General features: G+C 41.3%; 1 protein-coding gene across 3 annotated transcripts in view; it reads right to left on the bottom strand.

Annotated features, from left to right (window-relative positions):
• Positions 1–21,098, bottom strand: part of LOC135113343 (V-type proton ATPase 116 kDa subunit a 1-like) — a 33,062-nt gene extending 11,964 nt beyond the window's left edge. Inside the window, exons 1-10 of one of the 3 annotated variants that reach the window (XM_064028587.1) lie at positions 20,945–21,098; positions 17,551–17,700; positions 16,208–16,384; positions 14,161–14,289; positions 7,498–7,574; positions 5,127–5,253; positions 3,812–3,988; positions 2,995–3,207; positions 1,464–1,614; positions 828–967 (exon numbers count right to left, since the gene is read on the bottom strand). In XM_064028587.1, the coding sequence (XP_063884657.1) occupies positions 828–967; positions 1,464–1,614; positions 2,995–3,207; positions 3,812–3,988; positions 5,127–5,253; positions 7,498–7,574; positions 14,161–14,289; positions 16,208–16,384; positions 17,551–17,667 (1,308 nt within the window). In that variant the 5' untranslated portion in view covers positions 17,668–17,700; positions 20,945–21,098. Of the gene's footprint in view, positions 1–827; positions 968–1,463; positions 1,615–2,994; positions 3,208–3,811; positions 3,989–5,126; positions 5,254–7,497; positions 7,608–14,160; positions 14,290–16,207; positions 16,385–17,550; positions 17,701–20,944 lie in introns of all 3 variants that reach the window. The other 2 variants (XM_064028586.1, XM_064028585.1) reach the window with 2 other exon arrangements.
• Positions 21,099–21,611: the final 513 nt, after the last annotated feature.

Here is a 21,611-nt window from a genome sequence, read left to right on the forward strand (position 1 = left end):
GTTTGCCTCTTTCTGCTCTCATTCTGAAGTTTGAGCAGTGATTTTGGGTCAGCATCACTCCCAAGCCTTCGCACAACTGTTACACTTTCACTCAGGCTCACATTCTGAAACACTTTGCTCTCTCAACAAGACTATTTTTAAGTGCCACAGAGAGGAGGAGTCAGATTCTCAAGTGTGTTTTTCTTGTTAGTAATTTAGAAATCTTATTAATCTATCACTAGAACCTTGAAAACATCCTTAAGAACCTTTGTAACTTCAACTAGATTCTTTGGAAAGTAGTGGAGGTGCAATGCATAAGTGTTTCAGAATACGGACCTCAGTGTTTCATCATGATTGTTGTGATGGTAAAACGACTTTTATTTTTTTTCATTCAATTCTGAGCCAGACTTCATGACCAGTATCCTCAACTTCTCATAAGGCTGCTCCACACAGATATGGTGACTGGTGAAAATGTGATGAATAAGGGATATCAGTGAGGAGTGTGGGGAGGAATAACCATTTGCCATTTAAATACTAGGCAGCATTCCAAACACAAGTCTGCCAAGGGAAGAAAGTTACTCTACGCCACCACAGGAAAATCAAGTGACCTTAAGACTTTGGGTTTGTGACAAATTAAAAAGGAAGGGTAGATAAAAGAAGTGCTCTTGAACTTAAAGCAACCAACTCAGTCAGGCTTGTGAATGTTAAACGATGGGAATAATGAACAAATGAAAGAATGTTAGAAGTTACAATACAGCCACAAGAATGTATACAAGTGCAGTGGTTCCTTATGCTATTCACTGGTGATACCATACACATTCAGCACCTGGGAGGCATCTGACACTCACCTCACCACTCATCTTGGAGGCAATGAGTTGTCTCTCCCGCAGCACCATCCAGCCCGAGAACAGCAGCATGATCATGGCGTGGCCAGCATCACCAAACATGACAGCAAACAGGAATGGGAAGGTGGTGGTGGTGTACAGGGCTGTGGAAAAGAGAGGTAAATTAGTCACCATATTTTAAGATGAAGGACTTAGAGAGTTGGAGGCTCTTCTCCTGAGGACATGAGAACACTGCTTGAGGAATGCTGCGAGAGAACACATTACATACAGATAGATAGATTGGAACCCAAGAAAATAAGGGAAGCTGCAAGAAGCCACCAAGTCTACACGTGGCAATCCCTGTATGAAATGTACCTACCTATCTCCACCCTCATCCACAATTTGTCTAATCTTCTTTTAAAGTCCCTAATGATACCATAATAACAACCTGATTACTGAGCCAATCCCATTTATCTACCACTCTATTTCAGAACCCATTCCTCCCTATCTCAAATCTAACTTTATCAAGCTTGCACCCATAATTTTTTGTCCTAGCCTAATCACCTGTACCCATTATTTTTGTCCTATCCTGATTACCTGAACCATTATTTCTTACTCTACTCTGACTACTGAGCCTGAGAATCCTGCATGGTGACCTACCCGGGTTCACTTCGCGGTAGGTGGCAATGCCGTATGAGTCAATCAGGTTCTGGAAGCCAATGGTGAACTTGTTGGTGCGGTGGAAGGTCGGCGGCATCATGTGAGTGTGCATCTGGTTAATGATCGGCTCCACTGAGCTGCCAGCACGCTCCTGTGGGACAACAGTGGGGATCAGCACCATGTGTGTTAGTGTTGTCTGCTGCCACTGTCTCTGGCTTAGTGCTATTCAGTGGCTGGTTGCTGTCAACATTTTAGTTGCTGGGAGTGTTTTGTTGTGATTTTATTAAGTGGTAGTGTTTTATTGTGATTTAATTAACCCATACAGGGCTTGGTACATATATATACGTACCTCTTTGAGAAGTGTTTATATATATATATATATATATATATATATATATATATATATATATATATATATATATATATATATATATATATATATATATATATATATATATATATATATGAGGGACACTGGCCAAGGGCAACAAAAATCCAATAAAAAAAAAAAAGCCCACTGAGATGCCAGTCTCAGAAAAGGGTCCAAAGTAGTCAAAAATTGAAGGATAAGTGTCTTGAAACTTCTCTCATGAAGGAATTCAAGTCATAGGAAGGTGAAAATACAGAAGCAGGCAGGGAGTTCCAGAGTTTACCAGAGAAAGGGATGAATGACTGAGAATACTAGTTAACTCTTGCATTAGAGAGGTGGACAGAATAGGGGTGAGAGAAAGAAGAAAGTCTTGTGCAGCGAGGCCACAGGAGGAGGAGAGGCATGCAGTTAGCAAGATCAGAAGAGCAGTTAGCATGAAAATAGAGGTAGAAGACAGCTAGATATGCAACACTGCAGCAATGAGAGAGAGGCTGAAGACAGTCAGTTAGAGGAGAGGAGTTGATGAGATGAAAAGCTTTTGATTCCACCCCGTCTAGAAAAGCAGTATGAGTGGAATCCCCCCCAGACATGTGAAGCATACTCCATACATGGACAGATAAGGCCATAGTACAGAGTTAGCAGCTGGGACAACAGCTGTTCTATTGTGATTTTATTAAGTGGTACTGTTTTTCATCATACTTTTATTCATTGGTAGTACTGTGTCATGATTTTATAGAGTGGCCATGTTTTTTTTTTTCATGCTTTTATTCAATGGCAGTGCTTTCTGCCAACATTTCACTAAGTAGCAGTGTTTTCTGATACAATAATACTAAATAGCAACATTTTCTGCCAAAATTTCACTAAGTGGTAGTGTTTCATGTAACTCATGTAAGAAAGGCTGTGAAGTCCATTTCACTACACTTCTCTCTTTCCTGCATGGCTTTATTTCACCTTAACCCACAGACCCCATCCCTAGTGTACCCACTCCTACCTCACCCAGCCACCCTCTCCCTGCTTCACCCAATCATCTCTCCCTGCCTCACCCACCCACCACCTCCATCTCAGCCAAACACCTCCTCCACTTCAGCAAGCCACCTTCACATCACCTCACCCAACCATCCTAACCTGACCTAACTAACCTACTACCTCCACCTCACCCACCGTTCCTTTGCGCAGGGCAGCCCGGATGGAACCCATGTCCACCGTGGGGATCCAGCACTCGGCAATGAGGCACTTATTTGTCACATCCAGGTTGAGCATGTTGAGGGTGTGGTAGATGGCCTTCATCTTCTTCACCTTGATGAACCAGGTCCTCAGGTGCTTGGCAGCAGCTGCTAGCACACGGTGGCGGTGGTCAGTAGTCTGGTTCAGCACCTGTGTCAGAATGGAATTGTAATGTAAGCTGTTGTAAATAAATATTTATCTATCTATCTATTTATCAGTTGTGGAGAATATGGATGTGAGGCAATGGTGTGGTGGAGAAGTGTTTTTTGAGCTGTTGTGGTGAGGTGTGTGTGTGTGTGTGTGTGTGTGTGTGTGTGTGTGTGTGTGTGTGTGTGTGTGTGTGTGTGTGTGTGTGTGTGTGTGTGATGGAAATGTTAGCTCTTGTCCATAAACATGTATCTAGTATCTCTCCATCTCATTATTCCATTCTCACAGTGCCTCATATCAATCAACCAATAAATAAATCAACACTATTTATTCTCTCTCTTGTCATTCCTTCCCTCTGACACCACAATCAATAAGTCAATCAATCTATCAACACTTCTTTCTTCTCTCATTATCCTTCCTTCCTTCTGCCACTGCATTCTCTATCCTCAACACCTCAAATCAATTAACCAACACTTCTTCTCTCTCCCTCTGTCACTCCTTCCTTCCAGCATACAATTCTATTCTTACAGTGCCTCTCTCCTGTGTCTCCTTCTCTCTAACACATTACTTCCTTCTCATTGTCACATGTCCCTCTTCATTCACTCACCGTGCGCAGGTCAGCCAGGCGCCCCTCCACACCCTGGCCCATCTCCTTCCTCTCCTGGGCAGACTCGGGGCATGGGTACATGGTGGTGCGGCAACCCTCACAGATCTTCTTCACCTTGGTCTTGAGCTGCTCACCTTGGAAGAAGATGATGAAGACAGTCTTGAACACCTCCTCCCCCTGTTGGAAAAGTGGTGGTTAGATGATGACGAGAGGAACGAAGGTATGATTCTGGTATTTTTGTGGTTTTGGTTTATCTTATACACCTGTCCACTCCTGCTGGGTCAGTGGTAGTTGGATGATGGAGGGACAGGCTGGGATATACAATGGGTGCCTAAAAAGATGACAAAATCCTGAGTCAGTATCAGCATCCACGTGCCATTCAACTAATTTGATCCAGTTACATGGGAAAGCAGAGTACTGATGCTATCTGATCTGGCAACTCAAGACAGATGGTGGCCTTGGGTACACTCACACATATACAGTCTTAGTATAAATTTGACTGTTGAGTAAAAATGAGATGTTCTTCAAGAGTGCATTCTTGACTTGACTTTTGCAAGTTACTGTAAACCATCCATTACTGGTGACAAAATAACACCTGTAGCTGCCTTGTGCCGAGGAAAAGAAACAGTTAAAGAAACAATTAACATTACTGGAGTTTGAGAGAACTGTATACTGGTAGGTAAAGAAGTTCAGAGATGGTGGTGAAAAATCTATCCCAGAGCATAAAACAAAGCCTGGCCAAGGAAAAGTTTAGTGAACCTTGAACAGCATGAAAAGAGAAATAGAATGTAATCTTCACCTAAAAGCAAAGAAACTGAAAGAAAAGAACCACTGAGTTCTTGGTGATGTGTTTTTTAAATTCTCATGGGGTCACAATCTGACCCTGCAATCACACAATGTTTTTGTCATCTTTTTTTGGCACTGACTTTAGTCTTAGTGTAATTTACAAGGTTTGCTTTGAAGTTTATCTGGATATACTTGATGTGTTTTAGCTTTTTTTTTTTCTATGCACAAGGGAGACAGCAAGAGTAAAAAAAAAATACATTCCTTAAAAAAAAAAAAACAATGCCTGCTGACAGTCTCATGCACCTTCCCTCCCAGCCAGCACTATCACCATGAAATTGTAAAATCTCAATATATTTAGTTACTGACCCTTCTTGTTTGATATATTAGTGAGCCCAACTTGTGTTTTTTTTTCTCTCTGTCTCTCTCCCCTTTTTAGTTTTTTAATCATAAGGGAGTGAGACTAAAGCCAAAAACACATTCAGTAAAAGGAAAAAAGGCCTAATAGTTGTGTCTCCCCTCTCACACTCACCGTGACGGGGTCCTCCAGGGGCTGCTGCACTTCAGACTGGCGGACGAACACATTGCCACGACACACACGCCACAGCATGCGCTCAAACATGGGCATGCGCTCCCGGTTGGTGACGCCACACACGAACCTGAGGCACAGCACAGGTGGTTAGTCTGCAGTGGACTCAACTGACTTTAAATATTACTGTGCTGTGTTAAATTGTGGCTTTTCTGAGGACTGTAAAGTGGCTGAGAGGACAAATAAGGTAAAGGTGATTAGCTGACACTGAATTCAACGAGCTGTAACATTACGATGCTGTATTAAATTAGGATTGAAAAGATGATAAGATAGTAAAGGTAACACTGAATTCAATAGACTTTTAACATTACCTTGCTGCTTTAAATTACAGTTTTACTGAAGACTGTGAAGTGGTTTGTGTGAGAGAGTAAGTAAAGCATGATTAGGTAATACTGAATTCAATCAACTTTTAACATTACTAGCAGACTTTTGGCATTAACAGACATCCTTGCCTCAATAACCTCCAGTAACACCTGTTATAAATACAGTGGTACCTTGATTTACCAGTTCAATTTGCTCTGTGATTGGGCTTGTAACTTAATTTTCTCATGTATCAAATCAATTTTCACTATTGAAATTCACTGAAATATCATTAATCTGTTCCAGTCCCGAAAAAGCATCCAATTTTTTTGTTACGTGTTTATGAATACAGAAAACTGTCAATATAGTGAACCTCTGTTTACCAAATTTTGGGTATAACAACCCCTTTAATTAAGGCTATTGAATATTCATTTAATTTTACAAAAGTTCATAAATTACAATATATTTCAAAATGATTGAATGCTTGCTTTTTTACGAATATCCAAGGTCTTAAAAAGAGATGAATTGTGGCTGTGTGACAGACAGCAAGTGACCTTGACAATGGTCGATGATGCTCGCTCTCTCTCTCTTTCTCTCTCTCTCTCTGTGTGTGTGTGTGTGTGTGTGTGTGTGTGTGTGTGTGTGTGTGTGTGTTAACTTATCTGAGAGAGAGAGAGAGAGAGAGAGAGAGAGAGAGAGAGAGAGAGAGAGAGAGAGAGAGAGAGAGAGAGAGAGAGAGAGAGAGAGAGAGAGAGAGAGAGTGCTGCACCACCAGCCACTGTCAAGGTCACCCACCAGCCATCACACAACCACAATTCATATCTCTCTCTCTCTCTCTCTCTCTCTCTCTCTCTCTCTCTCTCTCTCTCTCTCTCTCTCTCTCTCTCTCTCTCTCCATATATGTTTGTTATATCAAGTGTTTACTGTAAGAAACTATATTTATGAATAGCAAATGTTGTATAAAATCACATGAAGTGAACGGGCAAGACGAGGAATGCTGGGCAATTGTTGTGGTGCTTGCTTTGCCAAGTGCCAACTAGCAGATGAGTATCTGAAGCTCACTCGTTATCTCAGATTTTGGCTTGCAACTCAAAACAAGAAATTATCCAAGTGACAGCTCATATCTCAAAAAATTTGTAAGTTGGGGAACTCATAAGTCAAGGTACCACTATACTCAAAATAGACACCAAAACATTCAAGAATAGAGGCTAAGAATATTTTGATATGGACAAAACTGGTCATAAAATCTCAAACATTTGCTGCCTTTTCTTTTAATGTAAGAGGGTTTCTGGCCAAGGATAACAAATGGGAAGAAAAAAAAGTCCACTGAGATGCCAGTCCCTTACAGAAAGAGATAAAATGATTATTCAGAACTGAAAGACACAAAGAATGCACAACAAATTTATAAATCTTTCTTTCTTGAGAAAAAAACACAAAAGAGCATCTCAAACACCAGCAAATATAGTGCTCATGGTCAGTAGTCAAGTAACACACAGCACTCACATTGTGTATGGTGCTTTCCACAATATTTAGTCCTCTGATCTCCTGACAGTCCTCATACAACACCTGACAACTGATGGATTCTTAACAGATCCAGGGAAGCACAAAACACACACATGAAATTCTTGACAGATCACAACACTTCAGATCCGGGGAGGCACTAAACACACAGAAGTAAATATGGTATTTTACTTGACTTCTCACCACTGCACTCCTCACCCTACACTTCTTACACCACTTCAGTCCCACTGACAGAATAATGCAGGGAAATTATTACTTGATCTTACTCGTTATTTACAGACACAACTTCAATCAAGGTACAAGAATTCCAATACACATCACAGCAAGGTGAGGGTGATACCTGGCATTACCACACAACCCATCCCTATTGCCCTAACCTTGGGGAAAGTTCCTGGTCTGTTGTGTGGTTGTGCCAGATATCACCCTCCCCTTCTCCTTGCCATTACATGGATCAAAGTTCTTGGAGCCAACTGTACACAAAGGGTGGACTTACCCAAGCTGCACAGGTCCTTTCCCCTCCTCGGCAGGCAGCAGGTTCTGGGTGATGCTGCTGTTGGGCTCTGAGTCCCTCTGTTCAATAGTGAGGGAAGTTTGTGCCTCCTGCTGGTACAGAAGCCACCACACCACCACAAGGGGACCACCACACCACCACAGGGGGGTCACACACCACAATTTGGGACATCACAACATTTAACATTTACGGTGAATGAGTGACACGTTTGGAACATTGCAAAGAGGCGGACGTGTTTAGACATTTAAGGATTTAACATTTATATATGTACACAGGGAACATTAGTACATTTATGTACGAGTATGTGCATGAGGAAGGTACAACATTGTATCATTATGAACGACAGCAAGAAGAGGAGCCTTGGTAAACCCAGAGGGTATTAGTGGTGTTTTCCAAACATGAGGAGCATGACATTGGGCAGCAGCAGCCACAGCCGCAGGTGTGTGTTCCATCCCAGGGTGTGTGTGTGTGTGTATATGTGTGTGTGTGTGTGTGTGTGTGTGTGTTAGGCCCCAGGCATGGGGGTGATGAGGGAGGCGCAGATCCAGCAGGGAGGCAGGAAGGAAAGGAGAGAAAGAAGGGAGGGAAGGAAAGGGAGAAAGAGGAGAGAAAAAAAAAAAAAAGAGCACCATTAGTGATGTTTCCCAGCCACTTACTGTGCAGCACAGCAGTTAGATCAGGACTGTCCTGGAAGATATTAAGCTTGAGCCTGGCGGCCCCAGATCTTCCGTCACCGCCATCACCGGGCACGAGGCAACACCTCCTCCCATTCCACCACAACAACCCAAAGGAACGGAGGATGCACATTCACACTCCGCCAACCATCATCATCCATCAGGCTGGATGCCAAAAGTATTTAATTTAAGATAATCTGAGTCTGCTCCTATCACAGGCACACCGCCAACCTTGCTCTGTACAGGAATGCATAGCTGGTGAGGCTGCAGGGGATGCCTTAATATTAAGCTGCATGGCCACAACAAAAATCAATGGATAAAAGATGCAAGAAAAATGTACAGGATTGTGCATACCCACCCCTTTACTGACTGGAGAGTCATCACACACAGACCACCCTCCTCCCAACTACATGGCAAGAGAACACTCACATCCTCAGTGCTCACTCAGCAAGCAGTGTAAAAGCACTTCCTCTTGCCATCTTAGCCACCTCTGGCAGTCCACAACTCTACTTCCAGCCATCACCATAACATGTTAAAAGTTTACAACTCAGCAGGACAAAGGAGTCTATGCTCTGTGAAATTCAGCCCATCAACCTCACAAGCAAGACTGCATATAACCTAAACGTGCAGTTGCTGATCTCCCTCCTGGCATTCTTTCCTCTCCTTCACAGAAAGACAAAAGAGACATCTTCTTCTGTCCATCACTTCTGGCTGAAAGGCTGGGAGTGGTGCCTGAATGGCCCTGAATGCTGAGTGCTTCCCAGCGTGGCAGTGTGCTGATGTGGCCCTATGTGTGGTGACTCCCTCCCAACACTAGGTGATGGGAGCACATCAGGAGTCCACACATTCTCTCACATGTGTATATTTTTCTTGCATTTTTTTATGTAGATTTGTTTTGTGGCCTCTGTACTTTTTTGTACCCTGGTCTCTGTAAACACTACCTGATGCTCTCATGGAGAGTATGTACATACCCATGTTAGCATGGCACAGTTTACTATGTAATGTTTCATTTTAGGGAGGAACATGAGCAAAAAATTATAAAATCCCTGTATAACTAGCTACTCAAATGAAATGATGCATCAAGCACCACGATAAGTTACCACTTGGGTTGCCTCCCTCACAATAAGGGAGGTCACATTCTAATGACACAAGTGATATGATCATAACTGGAACTCACCAGAAGTAACATCTAAATAAGAGGAACTCACCAGAAGTAACATCTAAATAAGAGAAAGTTCACTTTTCAACAAAGACAGTCCTATGACTAAAAAAATCTTGCCTGTAACTGCATATTTGGTTGTCAATAAAATAAAATCAACACATCAAAAAACACTGAGTATCATCTTAAAATAACAGAATGAAAGCCTAATGCCTCCAATCCATCTAAAAATTATAAATAAGTAAATTATTAAAATACATGAACGAAATCAAATATCCATGCAAATAACTACAACTTTGATCTGCATGCTGATAACACATGCACTAACCCTCCACCACCACCACCACCACCACCACCACCATCAGCAAAACAGAAACCAATCTTCATCCAAAATTTCAATCAACCACCACCACCACCACCACCAAAACAGATCAGTCTTCAAACCAGCACCACCACCACCATCACCAAGCACAAGACATAAATCAAGGTCCTCTCCCAAATCACCATTCTCATCAAACCAGGGAAACCAAAACAGTCAAGTGAGGCAAGATGAGGTGCTGTTATGCAGGAGACAGGGAGGTGAAGGTCACTGCCTCAGCCTGTCAATAGGTGAGTCAGCGGTGTAAGGGGGGGTGGTAGCCTTGGTGCTCATCAAGGCTAAGTCAGTGCTTACCTTTACTACAGGGTCAGTGGCAGGCAGGTAGGTACTATCAACGGCCTCTTTGTGATGTCTTTTGGGATGTCTTTCAGGCAATAAATAGTTGAACAAACACAAAAAGCACAAGTCTTTTGGGATGTCTTTTAAGCAATAAACAGTTGAACAAACACAGGAAACACAAAGATGGGAAGGTGTTGTGTTCAGGTCAAGTCGAAATGCATCTCTGAGTTTATGGTGTGTCTACATTTCAAAAGCTGTGGCTGTTCATTGCCATATGAGTATGCAGCACAGAAAAGCATGAGCCACACTTCTTGCCTTTCTGTGTCACTGCAAAGCAACTCACTGGTGTGGCCTGTGGTGGTTCAAGTGTACACCAACACTACACAGGTCAATGCAAGTCAGGGGTCAATGAAATAACAGACAATGGTAACAAGGGAAAAATATTGCACACAAATCATATCACCCTTCCTCCCCATCCTCCAGTCCACACTTCCACATCTTACTGAGGATCCTGCACAAGTTTCTGCCTGCAGCCTGGGGACGCCTGCTGGATGTCAAGGTCTGTGTCACAGTCGTGGGTAAGACGTCCATTCACAACAATGACTGCTCGTACAAGTTCCTTTGCATCTTAGTTTGTAGCAAGACTGTTTCTAGCTACTAAAAATACCAGGTGCTAAATTAAACTTGTCTGGAGTTTCAGTAAGAAGTCTCACTTGATTAGTTTGTTGTTTTGCTATGAATACGTCCCTCAGGGCAAAAATTGACAGATTTATACTTGAAAGTATGAAGAACTATAGCCTCGGATGATAGCATTGCTTTGTTCTTCACTCATGTTGGCAATGTTATTACCATGGAGGTACAGTACTTAGTGGTGCTGTGGTCACCCTGCTAGGTGCTGCTGAGATACCAATCAAAGTCTGGCCATTTCTGTCACCTGAGGACACACAGACACGGTAACACTCTCACCAGACTGAGTGCCCTGTGTATTCCATCTTATTTCAAAATGTGCGGCAAATTCCGTGTGTGTGTGTGTGTGTGTGTGTGTGTGTGTGTGTGTGTGTGTGTGTGTGTGTGTGTGTGTGTGTGTGTCTATATATATATATATATATATATATATATATATATATATATATATATATATATATATATATATATATATATATATATATATATATATATATATATATATATATATATATATATATATATATATATATATAAAATTGAAAAATATTGTATAATTTTGTATCTATATGATCCAGTATCTTGTAATAAATAAGAGTTTTGGGTGGAATATGAAGACAATTAGCTGTGCATTTTCAGACAAGACTGGAACACACTGGCCCACCAGTAAGTGAGAGCACCAGCCACTGACAGTGTGACCAGCCTGCCATGTTCTTGCACAACAAAACTACTGCACCACAATGCATGGCAACAAAACCATTATAGAATTAATGAAAGTTTTCATTCTTGAATAATTTTTTGTATGTGCTCCATGGAATAGTATTTCATTCATTAGTTTAGAAACAAAAGTTTTACAGGAAAATGAAGACTAAACGGCAAGATGAAACAAGGGGAATCAGGGCCAGGACAAATACAGGAGTGTTGTGATACAGTCAGCTGTCAGAGAAGCAAAGCACAGGAGCCAAGGACAGCTTCCAGTCAAAGTGGGTCTTTCTGCTGTCATATTGTCCTCTCTGTGATGTCAGGAGTAGCTGCACTACTCGGAAACACACCATCACAGCTGACAGGCAACACAATGAAGTACAACACAAGAGCAAAGCCAAACACACACACACACACAAACACACACACACACACACACACACACACACACACACACACACACACACACACACACACACACATCAAGGAACACAGACACACAACACACATCAAGGAACACACACAAACACACATACAAAGCAGTCAACAATGAGCAGACTAAAAGCAGACGACACAAATAAAAAGAGCAACACTACAAATAAAAAGCAACACAACCCACCAAACAAACAAGCAAACCAGCAGGGAACACAGCACCATCCAAATAAACCTCAGAAGCAACAGCAGACCAAGAAATATGACTGCATACGAGACACAACAAATACCAACTACTTCTATTACTATTGGCAACATTCTCTCCCTCTCTCTCTCTCTCTGAATTACACTCATGTCACAAAGATTCAAGAAGTTCATGTCCTTAAACAAGATTGGACCTGTTTTGAGGGTAAGACCTCCATTTCACTTTCAACTCAGACAGCAGAAATTCTTAAGATCTCTTCAGGATGCCATAGCAGGTGATCATTAGCTTAACAAGTGATCTTTAGGACCTTCTATACATCCCAGGCAATGGATTACACACACACACACACACACACACACACTGAAGCACACTCTATTGGTGCACTAAAAGCTGCCTCTATGACTCTACAAGAAGCAAAACACCCACGACATCAAAGTTTGTGATGTTTGTGACAAGATATTAACAACACATCTTCATTGTTTCTTTTCAAATCTTAACCAATTCACTTTTTTTTTTAAACTGTTATCCTTTAGTTTATTAATTTGAGGTATGGCAACTAAAGATTTCTTGCAAACAATGAAGGAAAAGCAGAATACGTCCACAGGTTGGCCAGGCTTGTTTCCCGGTTCACAATATTTTTGTTTAATTTACATTTCAAACAGCAACTGTTTCATTTTATTTGAAAATATTCTTTGGCACACCAGGCACACTATTCAAGTCTTTTGGACATATCTGGAGACACATGAGAGGTGTCTATGGCTAAAAAAACAGTTTATCCAGGAAAACAGCTAATTCAGAGTAGCTCTAGAACCAAGGCTGCCAAAGTATTGATGGTCAACCAGGATATCTTCATCTTAAAGGAGCACAAAAAAAATTACAAACCGTTAAATGTACCATAAAAAAGTTGCATTAAAAAACTGGAAATTTTAATCCAAAGAAACAAGAAATTCAGTAACTAAAAACACATTTTACAAAGAATCAGAACATTTTTTCAAAATGAAGTGGACTGTATTCAGATTTATCATTCTATTAGTTCACTTCTTACTGCCGCTGCTCCCAAGACATGTCATCAATATCTTGCCACATCATCAATCCAGGGACGCAACACAACATTACGTCACACCTCACAAAAGACACGACTTCCACAAAATCAACACACATTATAAAATATAAACACCCCATAAATAAACACATATACTATGACAACTGGAAAAAAAAGAAAACTCCTACTACTACTATTAATAATAATAATAGTAATAATGATAATAATAATAATAATAATAATAATAATAATAATAATAATAATAATAATAATAATAATAATGTTGCTAACTACCTCTAATGACAGTTAAAATTCCCAAACCCTCACTATAACCAATCAAAGTACAATATTTCTCTAAGAAAAAATACTTCAAAACTCATAGCTCATCCTAAATTGATGATTCAATAAGTTCCTATCTGCCTAAACAAAAGCCTTCATTCTTCCCACACTCTTTTAATTATGCAATCTTACTCCTGCACCTTGCTAATCCTCAGGTCTTCTCCATGAGGGTCAGTTCTGTACCTTTTTCCCACTCAGACTTCTCTCTCTCTCTCTCTCTCAAGATTCTTCTTAAACTATTCTACTACCTCTATTTCAGACTGTCTAATCTACTATCTACATCACTTTTATTTCTCTCTCACTCTTTGTCTCTTATGCAATCTCTTCTCATCTTCAATCTGTTCAGTCTTCCATATTTATGTCTATCATTATTGTACGTATATAACACTCACCTCTTCTATCTCTATCTCTGCAAAGTCATCTCTAATGCAGTCCCTCCTTCCCTTCTTCAGTTTGCATCATCTCCTTTCCATCATTATTCTACCTAAATAATGCTCATCTCTTCTCTCTCCAAAATCATCTCTAATTCAATCCTTCAGCCCACACCACCTACACTCAGCATCCTTCATACCACAAGCTAATGACCTAAGGCAACCTAACCTAGCCTCACCCAACTCCTGAAGTCATGCTGGTCTGAGCCTATGAAGCTCCACCTCTTCTTTGCATTACCCACAAACTAATGACCTAAGACAACCTAACCTAGCCCCACCCAACCCCTGAAGTTATGCTGGTCTGACCCGCACCACCAACCTCTTGGAAGAAGAGCTGGGTGGTGGCCAGGACGTGCTTCAGCTCCGTCAGCTCCAGGGAGTTCTTCTTGAGGGTCTCGGCATTGGCATTCACCTCACGCAGCTCATTCTCCAGCTTCTCAAACGTGGCCTGGGTGTGGCGGAGAATGGGTGGTGGTGATGTGGTGATGGTAGTTTGTTATTAAGGTTGTTTATAACTGAATCTGTCTCAATGCTTCCCTTGTAAAGCTTCATGGTGTTTTGGAACATAAGAAAATAAGAAAATTAGGGAAGCTGTAAGAAGCAGTTAGCCTTACATGTGATAGTCCCTGTTTTATGAGGCTAGTAAGATTAGTTGATTAGTGTCCTGTACTGGTGTCAGATCCGTCCAGCTGCTCACTCTGCACACAGCTCTGGTTTAATGCTGAGTAATGCCTTAGAGAAAGGTACAAAAGTAATTTTAAACCTTACTTACCACAGGATGTGAAGGTGAAACATTGCAAGAAATAAAGGAAGAGAGAAAACTCTGGGTGCTTTCCCTGTTCACCTCCATGATAGCTCTGAATTTTATCTTCTGTCTATCTATCTATGTATCTGGCCAGCAATCCCACACTGTATTCCCTGCATGCTGTAAGAGGTGACCAAAAGAGACAGAGTACAGTGTGTTATGAACAGACATAACTAGGTTTCAAGAGGCTCCATAGACTATAAATGTTAAAAATTTTCACAGATCAAATATGTACAGTATCTAAAATAATAAACAAGAAACTGAAAAATTTGTACAGTAAATGATTCCCACAAGTCTCTTAAATTGATAGATATATGAAAGATTTATGTTTAATCAGATGTGTTTCTGTAAATACACAAGTAACAAGTGTAAGATACACTCATATATCAAGATAATGGCATACTATCAGTGCTGGCCAGGGCTGCACCACCTGTGATGGATACAACTCAAGTGGCCTGGTTTTATGAGTCCTTTACCACATGTGTACCAGGAAGTGAGGCAGACGTAACCTTGTGTGGTGTTTTTCCTTTCTCTAACTCTTGGACAGTCTTCTCATCATGCAGAAAATACACACACACACACACACACACACACACACACACACACACACACACATACACACACACACACACACAAAATAGAAGACTGAACCCTAACAGAACACTTGGTAAATCCTGTCCACCTGCCTCATGCAAGAGTTTACCAGTATTCTCAATCTTCCATTCCTTTTACCAGTAAACTCTGAAGCTCCCTGCCGGTTTCTGTGCTTCTGTACCTCCTCCTACCATTGACTTCAGCTGTTCCAAGAAGATTTCAAGACACTTCTCAAATCTTGGATCCTTTTCAGACTACACTCTTTTAGGAACTGGCACCCTCAATAGGCTTTTTATGCCTCTTTGTTGCCCTAGACCAGAGCAACTATTACATATAAATAGAAAAAATGTACCTCCAACACATCAGCAGTCAGGCCAGAAGTGATCACCAGAGCTAGAATACAACAAGGGGTGATGTAAACAGAATTCTCAGGATCAGTAATCACACCAGAACAACAAATACCAGGTTCAAGGAAAGTTAAATTTAAAAAAGCGATAGGAAGGAATTGGTCCTCAAATACAGTGGTAGATGAATGGAATAGACTCAGTAATCAAATTGTTAGTGCTGAGTCAATAGAGAGCTTTAAAAGAAGACAAATTTACGTATGAGATGATAGGCGGAAATAGGTAAGCATGTTTAATATAGGGACTGCCACGTGTAGGCTTGATGGCTTCTTGCAGCTTCCCTTATTTTCTTATGTTATTAACTGCAGAATGAATATTGGACAGCACCAACTTCCCTTACTTTCTTATATTATTAAAGAATGGATATTGGACAGCACTGGCTACCCTGTCACCACAACCAAACAGGCAGGCCAGAGTTCACCTCCAAGTCAAAAGGCACTGCCATGTACAGGCCTGACAGCTTCTTGCAACTTCCGTTATTTTTTATGTTATTAAAGAATGAATACTGGACAGCACTGGCTACCCTGTCACCACAACCACACACACAGGCAGGCCAGGCTCACCTCCAGGTCAATCATCTCCCTGGGCTGAGGTGCGGCAGGGTTCTCTCCAGTGTCAATGATCTGCAGCTTGTCCTTCAGTATCTCCTTCTCCAGGTACCTAAGCTTCCGGTCCATCTCATCACACCGCCGCACCTCGTGGACAAACTTGCGTTGGAAGGCATTCACATCAGGATTGAGCTGCAGGGTGAGGGTAATTTGGTAACTGATCATTTCTTGTACCATTGTATGTATATTTACAATAGTACAGCTATGAATGTTAAGGTCCAATGAGCAGATACTCCTACACAGGGTTATGTAATTAGAATTTTTCACAGAATGGTATGCATAACAATAGGAAAAAAGCATTAATACATAGAAAAGATATAAGTGCAGCCAGGATATAGCACAAACACTATATTCCCACTGATAAAATTAATAAGTAGGTGCATAAAATCACAAGTAAATTCTGCTCAAATGGAAATATCAAATGACAGTCAAAGGGCATAGCACATTTGCACACACATTCATGTACACACAGACCGCAGACGTAAAAAGGATTCTACACCAATAATAACTAATAAAATGCAGTAAGAACTCTAATTATCATTTCTGCGACACATTTGCAGCCAGTCCTTTGAAAGAGTGAGGCATTTTAGACACAGGACCATACTCTGAAACACTTTTGTGCATGCAAGTAGTACACACAACAAATACACAGCATGATTCAGTTTGGGAATGAGTGATCCTGCATAAACTTGAATCTGGTCACCATTAATTTCAAATACATTCTTTACACAATACAAAATCTTTAGAACCACAAGGAAAACCACCAATTTCTTCCCTGTTCACTCATTTCATTACAGTTCAGCATATTTTTTTTATATGAACCTCACTTAATTCTGTACAATACAATCTTCAAATCCACAAGGAGAGCCACCAATTTCTTTCCTGTTCACTCGTTTCCTTACACTTCAGCGTACTTTTCATATTATGCTCCCTGTTCCTCATCTACTCCTCTATCAACATAACCTTAATGTTCTCCTACTCCTTCCATCTTTATTCACACTCTACCCTTCACTACATCTCTTCACATAAACTTCATCTCTTGATATTAACCCAATTTAATTTTTTCCTACTCCTCATTTTATATTTCTAATAACATCATCTCAACTTTTTCCTATTCCACCTGTCTTCATTCACACTCCACTGTCCCCTGCACCATAGTTTCATATCTTCAGATTAACCCCACTTAATTTGGCCTATTCCTCTTTTCATACTTCTATTACAATTATCTTAACTTTCTCCTATTCCTTCCAGCTTCCTTCACACTCCATTGACTTCATCTCTTCACACCAAATACTCACGTCTCTGAATTGCACCAGGCCGACCTCACCAATCTCGGACACACAGTTGTAGGCCGCCTCACTGGAGAGGAACAGCTGGCACAGGGCCATCTCCTCACTCCGGAATATGGAGCCCATGGTGAACTGACCCCACCTGGGCCGCCTCTCTCACTGTGGGGACAGACAGAGAGACAGGTGGTCAGTTGTGTACGAGAGAGTATTTGCATGTGTGTGTATGTATGAAGGTAGACCAAGGATACAGAAAATTATAAAAAAAAAAAAAACTTACTTGATTCACACTCCTAAAAAGATTATATATATATTTGTACAGTATAAGGATTGACGGAAATGGGTACATAAATTTAGTTCCAGCAGTGTCTTGATACTCCTCTCTTGAAGCTGTGCAGTGACCAGGAGTGCAAAGTAACAAAAAACTATCTTGGGACCAGACACTCATCATGCTCCCAGTGTATAAGAAGCTGTCCTGTTCTCCTGGTCAGGGGTTCAGCTCCAAGCTAAGACATATTGTGGCTAAAGATTTATTCCAACATTCAGATAAACTTTTCAGTGTTTCTGCACTTTGCCCAAGAGAGGCATTCCAGCTGTTCAAGTCATGGAATGAGGGAGAAACAGAATCAGACAGAGGGTTCCAAAATGTCCACCTTACTAATGTAAGACTTAAACAGTCTCTTCATTCTTTCATCTTTTTATTGGTAAAACATGGGAATCCTCTTCAAGTTTCTTTATTTCCTCCTTCCTTTGACATGAACGTTTCAAAAAAGGAATATGAAGACACCTCAGACACTAAACTGAACAAATCTACCTCTCCTCGTCTCCCTCCTCTCCTTTTTAGGAGTGACACTGTTGGTGAACTTTTCTTTTTATAAATTTTTGTGCTCCTGGCTAGCCTCCCTGTTGATGTGGAGAGAGAGAGAGAGAGAGAGAGAGAGAGAGAGAGAGAGAGAGAGAGAGAGAGAGAGAGAGAGAGAGAGAGAGAGAGAGAGAGAGAGAGAGAGAGAGAGAGAGAGAGAGAGAGAGAGTAAAAATTTCCTTTTCAAACTAATTTCTATAAAAATGTTTGTTTCAAGATGACTGCAGCCTGCTCAGGGTATCCCTGGGTGCAGCCACTCCTCTGCTAGGGACTCATTACATGAGATGACACGAGCAACCCTATGGAGGTCCCTGGTCACTGTATCCACGTTCCTCCTGAGTGGATTGGTGCTGCACCTTTTCCTGTAATACTAAGCAGCTTGCAGACACCTTTGCAAATATTATGGAAATAAATAAATACTATGTTATCAATCTGTTTCAACAGACTTTTTTAAATTTCTTTGTCACTTTTCAGTCATTTTGTATGATGAAATTTAAAGCAAACTAGTTTTTACCCATAAAACTAGAAAAGAAAGAAAATAAAGAGTTAAGTGAAGTACATTAGCCTCAATCTAACCTGCTTTTTAACCCTGATGGGCTGACCTCTCAACCCAGCAGGGCACCAAACATGACCTGACCAAACAGTATCTTGACAAGACCTCAAGGGCCACAACACACTGTGCAACTCCTGCCCACACCACATGCACCACAGAACACCCACTAACAAGGTACTGCTTATTTTCTTTAATGACTTTATTTTTTTCACCTTTATCTCCCACAGGGTGAAGAAGTGAGCCCCACAGGGTGAAGAGGTGACCCCCACAGGATGGAGAGTTAAGCCCCACAGGATGAAGAGATGACCCTCACAGGGTGAAAGAAAGAGTTAAGCCCCACAGGGTGAAGAGGTGAGCCCCACAGGGTGAAAGAGTTAAGCCCCACGGGGTAAAGAGGTGACCCCCACAGGATGGAGAGTTAAGCCCCACAGGATGAAGAGGTGACAATCACAGGGTTAAAGAGTTAAGCCCCACAGGGTGAAGAAGTGAGCCCCACAAGTTGAAGGGGTGAGCCCCACAGGGTGAAGAGGTGACCCCACAGGGTGGAGAGGTGATCCCCACAGGGTGAAGAGTTAAGCCCCAATGAGTGCATAGGTGACCCTCACAGGGTGATGAGTTAAGCCCCAGAGGGTAAAGAGGTGACCCCCACAGGGTGAAGAGGTGATCCCAACAGGGTGAAGAGGTGAATCCCACAAGGTGAAAAGGTGAGCCCCACAGGGTGAAGAGCTGACCCCCACAGGGTGAAGAGGTGAGCTCCACAGGGTGATCCCCACAGGGTGAAGAGGTGACCCCCACAGGATGAAGAGGTGAGCCCCACAGGGTGAAGAGGTGACTACCACAGGGTGAAGAGGTGACCACCACAGGATGAAGAGGTGAGCTCCACAGGGTGAAGAGGTGAGCCCCACAGGGTGAAGAGGTGAGCCCCTCAGGGTGAAGAGGTGAGCCCCTCAGGGTGAAGAGGTGACCACCACAGGGTGAAGAGGTGAGCCCCACAGGATGAAGAGGTGAGCCCCACAGGTGAAGAGGTGACCCCCACAGGGTGAAGAGGTGACCACCACAGGGTGAAGAGGTGAGCCCCACAGGGTGAAGAGGTGACCCCCACAGGGTGAAGAGGTGAGTCCCACAGGGTGAAGAGGTAAGCCCCACAGGGTGAAGAGGTGAGCCCCACAGGGTGAAGAGGTGACCCCCACAGGGTGAAGAGGTGAGCCCCACAGGGTGAAGAGGTGACTCCCACAGGGTGAAGAGGTGAGCCCCACAGGGATAACTATCATGTTAGGAAGCTTAGAGAACTAACTTGTATATAAAAAAAAAATGGCTTGTAATTTCTTATTTTTTTAATTTTATTTATGTATTTTATTTATTTATTTTTTTTTTTATTTATCTATTTGAGGATGTATGGCTTGTATGATAAAAAAAAAACTGATGTTAATTGATACTTAAAAAAAATAATTTGAGTTCTCATCAAGCAGACCATTAAACTAACTAACTAAATAAATGTACACATATAAATAAATAAAGAAACAAGGAAAATAGACAAATTAAATAATTATAGCCGAATGTAAATACTGACCAGAAATAAGAGCTACAATACTTCCCAATATCACGGCAAGAAATCAACATTAGCACTACTAAGCCACAACTCAGAACTGACCCAAATTACGGTTTGAGCTTAGGCAATCCAAAAAATAAATAAATAAACACATAAATGAATAAATAAAATTAACTTTATAAATCTACAGCACAGTTTTATCAATAATAAACAAACTAAAGAGGTGATTCGCTAAAGCAATGACATGGAAACACAAAACCTGCCTCAGTATATTAGTAATTAATATAACAATAAAGTTATTTAAATCCTACTAAACTTGATCTCACAACTATTCTCTCTATATATATTTATCTACATCTCTCTATATCTATTCATCAAGCTCTATCTGCCAGGCTCTCTATCTCTATCTATTTATCTCACACACTCTCAATCTAATACTTACAATAATAAAATAAAACACAAGCAACGAGCGACAGTCCTCTTTCCTCTCCCTGTCAGCCCCAAACACTGTCTCCCGTAGGCCTCGGAGTGGCTTACTAAGTGCGATCAGCCAATCAAAGGGCAGTATGCGGTGCTCGGGGGAAGATAATACTGTGTTCTGATTGGCTGGTATGATCCTCGCTGTACGTATCCAAACCTCCAGAGATCAGTCATATGACGACCAGCTGACCGCCACCAGCGCCACCTATGATGTTCGCTTTTCGGTTTCGACTTTATATTACTCAGTAAAACACTAGTTTGTGAGTATTTTAAAAGTTCCAAGTGGTAAATTACTGTATTTTTTATGTAAAAAATGTAGGAAACAATGTAAATATATATAAAATATTTATTTTTAATTGCTTATTAGATTTATATGAAACCTAAATCAGGAACAAGTTCCCAATAAATGGTGGGATTTTAAATCTATTTATTAGGTTGTCGACTTCTGACACCTGTTCCTATTACTCTGTTAGGAAGAGTCATGTTCTTCTTCACATCTAACAATAGTTTTACCGTCAAACACATATTCTGAAAGTGCTATACTTCACATCTAGTGAGTGAAGTATTTCGAAAGACAATTCCGAAGCTCTCTCTCTCTCTCTCTCTCTCTCTCTCTCTCTCTCTCTCTC

The sequence above is a fragment of the Scylla paramamosain genome, chromosome 25 (genome assembly GCF_035594125.1).
Source record: "Scylla paramamosain isolate STU-SP2022 chromosome 25, ASM3559412v1, whole genome shotgun sequence".
NCBI lineage: Eukaryota > Metazoa > Arthropoda > Malacostraca > Decapoda > Portunidae > Scylla > Scylla paramamosain.